Here is a 6,752-nt window from a genome sequence, read left to right on the forward strand (position 1 = left end):
TTTCCTGAGTGGGCCTTTTTTACCAGAAACCTGCAAAAGTCACAAATTGTGGTCATGAGACTGTGGGATGCTGCAACCAGTCATAAATGGAAACCATCTGTCAAGTGCCTAAAATGCAATCATATGATCACGAGGTGTTTGTGTGCAGGAATAGTAACTTTGAAGCTAAATGGTAACCAACTTTTCTGGTGCTGTCATCACTTCAAAGGTTATTAAAGTTATGGTTATTAAAGATATAAACGTAATGGTTGTTAAACATCTATTTTCCAAAGCAACCAAAGGCCAGACAAGGAACAATGGATGGAAACTGATTAAAGAGATGCAACCTAGAAAAAAGGAGAAATTTTGACAATGAGAACAATCAACCAGTGCGACAGTTTGCCTTCAGAAATTGTGGGTGTTTTATCACTAGAAGCTTTCAAGAAAATAATGGACAGCCATTTGTCAGAAATGGTATAGGGTCTCCTGCTTGAGCAGGGGGTTGGACTAGATGACCTTACAAGTTATTTCCAACTCTTGTTATTCTGTAAACAGCTAGCTGTCCAAGTAGAAAACTCAGCAAGTTACAGAATGATGATAAAACACAAGCAGCAATTTCCCAAATCTTTCCCTTCGATAAGACCTAAGGTGAGTTGTGAATTTTGTAGGCAGAAGTTCCTTTACAGAGAAGGAAACAAAAGGATTCTATATGTTGAGGAAACCTCAAAAAGTACAACTCTTCATCCATACACACAAAGGAAATGAACAACCAAAGAAAAAAGACTCCTCTGCAAAGAAACAAAGGGGATAATTTTCTTGCTTACGTTGTAGTGGCAGAAATCAATTACCTTATGGTGTTTAAGGAAGCCTGAAGGAGTCAGCAGGTAGATGAAATAGCATTCTTGTGACTTTGTGGCTTTTACTCATTTTACTATTAACTGCACAGTATCTTCAAAAGCAATGTTCAGATGATTTTCTTACTCTTATAATTCTCTGAGTTGCTCAAATTCAGACTCAAATTCAAATTCAATCAAAGGTCACTCACCCATGGGAATTTCTTTGCTTCCGTTTCATTTATAAAATTTATATTTGTCATCCATCAGGAGCTTGGAGAGGGAGAACTGGTTTCCTACTGTGAAATAGTTGATCTGAGAAAGCAATCAGCCAACTCACTTAATGACTGTCCATGACTGAGCATGGACCTGGATGTTCCCATTCCTAATCCAACACATTATACCCAACCTTAATTGGCAACTGTCAGTGCTTGAAACAGCCTGATTGTTAAGCAGCTTGACTGGTTTGTATAAATAAAGTATATGTGTGCATAAATATCCTTTTCTGTGCCTTATAGGAGTTATAAAAATTGCAGAAGTGAGAGCAAGGGAACATTAAGTCTCAAACGGGATAAATATATATCCATCACCTGTTAAAAATAGATTTTAAAAAACCAAAAACAAACTCAATGGATCACTCTGTCTTTTTCTGTTTTCTGTGTTTCTATGTGACAGTAGTCAAAGACTTAGCTTTGTGATTGAACTCTACATGGCATGGCTAAAAAGCAATCAGCAAAGTCACCAGTGGAGTTAAAGTATTCCCACTATCATAGTTTATCTTGGGAAGGTGCAAGAAGCAGAGATTACTTGGCAGTTACTAGATCCTAGTTCCCTTTTGTCCTATATCCTTGGAAGAAGACTCAGTTTATAATTCAGGGATATCACTGAGTCGAAATTATAGAATTCTTTGTCATGCCCATATTCCATTCTTATAGTTTCCAAAAGATAGTAGAGAAAATATTAGATAGCCAGATAGTGAAAGCACATCTATGTGCAAAAGGATTATTCACAAGCTTAAAGCCTCAAAAGCAGCTTCTTGGCAAACATAACAATGGGCAAATCATAGAATAAAAAAATTAAAAATGCATGCCACAGACGCATCTTTACTAACTCTGAGTCACGGCTCTGAAATGATCCACGGGGATGGGCAGGTGGAGACACCTCAAATACTGTCTTGTGCCATAATACCCTCAAATTTTCAGCTAGAAAGAGGCCTCCTTTATTCCAAACAGCGGCCCTTGGTGCAAGGTGGACTACAATCCCAATCAGCCTCGCTCATCTCACCGTTCGGGTTAGCGGCAATGGGGATTGTAGGCTAATTCAAGCGGCGAGTCAAGGAAAGAGAAGTACCGACGGAGCACGGCTGCTTCCCGCACGTAAAGAAGCTGCTGCGCCGCGGCTGAGCTATCCAAGCACCGCGTGTCTCCCTGGAGGGATTCCTCCCGTCGCCTTCCAGCAGCTCAGGGCGTCTCCTTTCCCCGCAACCCCAGCAGTCTTTCCCTCCTTCGCGAAAGCCCGAGGAAGCCCACCGTCTCACCTTGTACTTATCGAAGCCGGCGAGCTGCTCGGCGCTCACGTAGTCATAACCGGCCATGGTTAGCAGCGACATCAGACGGATCCGCTATGCAGAAAAGGGGCCCAGTCCGTCTCGCCTACCTTTCCCACGCGAGGCTACACAGGGAGCAGGAGCGCCGCCTGCATAGAGACACACTGAATGCTCGTCCCGCCCGGCTTCGAGAATAACAGGGGAAGAGGAGGAACTCCCCCACCCCACTCCAGCCCCTCGCCGGTTTCCGTACTTCGCTGCTCCTCCTCCCGCGTGGCAGCTCCAGATCAGCCCATCCGTGATGTCATCGAATATCTACTCCCCCTTTGGCGCGTCGCCATCTTACATGACGTCGAGGAGTTGGGGATTGGTGGTGTCGCTGCCTGTTTCAGGCAGGGGTCGTTTCCCCTTCCAGCCTTTTGCGCTTCTTTTTGAAAGGCAACTTGCTTTCAAGTGTACCGCTGGGATTTTAAAATTGTATTTGTTGGGCGGACATAGACATTTGGAAGGCACGTTCAAGGTGTTGCCTTTATCCCTCGAATTCATTTGCAACTGAATACATTCCTGAGCTTGGCTCTTTTTCTACCCCTCCTCCGTTTCCTCGTTCAGTTCCTGATAGCCTCAGTCTTTCCCAGCTGTTCTGTCTAGATCTAGAATATCTAATTGATCCACCCTGCTGTATGTGGATTTGTTGATAGGCTAATAAGAGCATGAGACCCAATTTTTGGATTTTGCTCTACAGTATAATAATTCAAGCCACTTCAGTTTCTTTTTATGGGAATCCTTTATTTCCTATAATTAAAGTTATAGTATCTGCATGATTTGTGGGAGTTTGTGTGTGCGTGATTCTGATAGGAGGCTGGCTGAACATTGGAAATGGTACACTACAAGTTAACTTTTTCTTTTACTGAAAAGGCAATTTTATAATGAACTGTTAACTGCACAAGTTGGCTTCATAAAATGCACTATTGCATCAGTTGATCTGTAACTCAGTGTATATCCTGTGACCTGAGTCCAAGATTGCATAGATAGATGGTGGGGCTAAATATTGGGGGTAGAAATGAACATCCGCATTGTAGAGAAAATGTATAACAATCTAATTCTGCTGCTTCTACTGATCCAGTACTCTTCTGACATGTCCCCAAATGATTTGGGGAAGGGGGGAGGATAGAAGAACTTATCAAATTTGCAGACAATACCCAGCTGGGAGAAATAACCTTCTGGGTTCAGTTCTAAGTGGGGAAAAAGACACTGGAAACATGGAGGCTGTTTGGAAAGATGGTTTAATGATGGACAGGACCACATGGCTTGGAGCTCCAAAGTGAAAAGGACAATCACATGCGTAAAGGGTAAAGGAAAAGAAGGGGCAAGATGCTGAGAGATGCTTATACCTTCTGTTGGGCCCCACCTTAGTGTTTCCTGTTCTTGTGCAAGAAATGTATCCTATTGGCTGTCAGACTCCCAGGGGCGGGAGTCTTAGCTAACTTTGTAGACTTTGTCTGGACCACAGGGCTTCACCTGAGTGCTGGCTGACACAATCTTCCCAGGGCAGGTGGTGAGATGGGTAGAGGGCTTTGTTATGCAAAATACTCTGGCCCAGGCCTTAATGGCCCGCCTATTAACAAAGGTGGGGGGTTAGGTTCTGCCTCTCTGAGTTTCTACTTCCCTTTTAGGGAAAATATTCTGCCTTTTAAAATATTTCTTAGGATATTGTAGGTGGGGGTGGGTGCTAACTTCCTGTATCGGTGTGGTAAGAAAGAACCAGATATTTCTGCATTATTTTGCCATCCCATCCAGATTTTTGCAAACCAAACCTGGAGCCCTAATTGTAGGCAAAGAGAGCAAAGATGAAGCTTACATTTCCTTTCATTTGTTATGTTGAGGAAGAGAGAAAAATATAAGTGAAGTCCTCTCTTAAATTGCAGCCCAAATCTGGTCACTATTTTTAAAACTTTATTTGATAATCTTGTATAGTTCATTATTTCCATCTTAGGGAAGGGCATGTAATGGAGAGCAGTTTATGATAGCCTGTAGCACAGTTCCCTTTTAAGTTTCAAAAGACGTAAGGTTGTAAATTAATTTGGTATTTCTGCTACTCGGCAAATCCAGTGAGCCTAAATTTGAGAAAGAGGCCAAAGGTAAGTCACCCATCATCTTTTACTGTTTTCAAACAGCTCCTTTCAATCCTAGAGAAAACTATACCCATTCATTCTTTTCTATTGTTATCCTTTAATTTTTATAAATAATTCAATAATGCATAGCTATTACTATTCCTCCCTCCTATTTTGCAGCCTTTTTTGAGTGCCCACAGCTCTAACCTGATTTGAACAGTTTACTGGCACAGATTTTAACTACATTTAGTGCTGTCTGGGTTGTTGTTTTTTCCTAACCCAGATTTATTAGTTTGGATCTGAAACCCAAGATTTAAACACTGAAAATGGGCTCATGTTAGATATTAAAGACATTTGCTGATGCAGCTTTGATGCTAGGTTTTGATGTTAGTGGTAGGGAGTGGAACTATTCTAAGCAAATGCACTTTTCCTGTTTTATCTGTAAATACTGTAGAGTCTGTCCTTGAGAAGATGAGAATATTTTAGAAAGTGAAATGATATTAAGGTGTAATCTGTAGTTATCTTTGGCCTAATAGGCAAGTAACTGCATTGGAGCAAAATATATCCTGGTACATTAATTTTATACTTTCAGATTTCTAACTTCTGTTTGTTAGATAGCCATTGATAAAACAAACCCCACATTAAAAAGTATCTGAAGCCTTCCCCTTAACTTTAAGTGTTAATCTATTCATTTCTGCACATTCTAATATTTTATTACATTTTCATCTATAGGGATCTTTTTGTTTTTCCACTGTTGTGCAAACACAATTCTAGCAGCTGTTAACATGTGTAAAATTAAATATGTATTCCCTTTAAAATACCCAACAAAATATTTCTGGTTTTAAATCTATATATTGCTTTACAATTGTTTCTAACCATGACACCACTTACTCTTGAATAGGTACTTGACTTGAGTGCAAGCTGAGCCCAATACTGAACCTAATTCATATATTCCTGTTTTTTTAGTTGAGGAATAAATTTCAGAAAAAGTATTCAGTATTGCTCTGTGAATGTAGCTATGAAATTCATTCTTCTTGATCTAACTTCTTAGATGATTTTGTATTATATCCTTTTTGTTTGTTCCCATTTTGTTGGACCCCAATCCTGTTCTCTTAAAATTTACATAACCACCAAGCAATGCCTACAAAACTGGTAGTAGAAAAATTTGAATCCCACCAGTGGACAGTATGCTTTCAAATATTTTGACTGCTAGCTTTAAGTTGATCTAGTGAATGATTTGCTAATTCAAATTACACACTAAGAATATAAATCATTTATTACAGTACACATACAATACAGCTATGTATGACATCGACTCTCCATCACCCGAGGATTTCATGGATGAATCCATGTGGTTTGACATAGTGAGGTGTTTGATGCCCCCTTCTTCCCATTCCAGCCAATAACCTTGGCATTCCTGGGGGGCTCTCATGCAAATACTAACCCGTCTTTCTTCCCTTAGCCTTTTCGAATTGGTACTGGCATTTATTATTTTATATGCTGCCCATCTCACTGATAAAGCAACTCTATTTAGCTCGGTTGTAGTGAGTAAACCAGCCCGAAATCATGTTTTTTTCTATTCCTGGTGCTTTCTTGATCTGTCTCGTTAGCAACCCCTTAATTCAGGGGTCCCCAAACTTGGCAACTTTAAGACATGTGGATTTCAATTCCCAGAATTCTCCAGCCAGCTTTCTGGAAATTGAAGTCCACAAGTCTTAAAGTTGCATAACAGATAAGAGATAATCAGAGTTTGAAGGGACCTTGTAGGTCATCTAGTCCAACCCCTCACCCAAGCGGGAGACCTACATCATTTCTGACAAATGGCAGTCCAATCTCTTCTTGAAAGTCTCAAGGGATGGCGCTCCCACAACTTCCAAGGACAAGCTGTTCCATTGGTTGATTATTCTCACTGTCAGAAAGTTTCTCCGTATTTCCAGGTTAAATCTCTCCTTGTTCAGTTTCCATCCATTATTCCTTGTCTGGCCTACAGACGCTTTAGAAAATAGATTTATGAATAAATAAATTTAGAAAATTGCCAAGTTTGGGGGCCTCTGCCTTAACTATTCTCGGATAATAGAAAATCTGGGACAGTAATCTGGTCCATCAGCCCATTCCATCTGCTGCTGAAATCCTGCTCCTCGTTCAAGCTGCAAATTCCCCTTTTCCCACAACACACCGGCTGCCCACCAGACAGAGCATCTAGCATTAGCCACTCCTCGAATTGATCCGCTGCGTGTCCCGAACCTCCAATTGGTCCGTTCCGCTTTGCCCCGCCCCCGCTTA

The 6,752-nt window shown here is 41.0% G+C and overlaps 1 protein-coding gene across 1 annotated transcript in view; it reads right to left on the reverse strand.

The window, feature by feature from the left end:
- The window catches only part of SELENOI (selenoprotein I), a 44,020-nt gene extending 41,398 nt beyond the window's left edge, over positions 1-2,622 (reverse strand). Inside the window, exon 1 of the mRNA XM_026708734.2 lies at positions 2,350-2,622. Within this exon, the coding sequence (XP_026564519.1) occupies positions 2,350-2,421 (72 nt within the window). The 5' untranslated portion in view covers positions 2,422-2,622. The remainder of the gene's footprint in view (positions 1-2,349) is intronic.
- Between the last annotated feature and the right edge of the window lie 4,130 nt (positions 2,623-6,752).

This window comes from Pseudonaja textilis, chromosome 1 (assembly GCF_049901715.1).
Source record: "Pseudonaja textilis isolate UNSWEBS1 chromosome 1, rPseTex1.2, whole genome shotgun sequence".
NCBI lineage: Eukaryota > Metazoa > Chordata > Lepidosauria > Squamata > Elapidae > Pseudonaja > Pseudonaja textilis.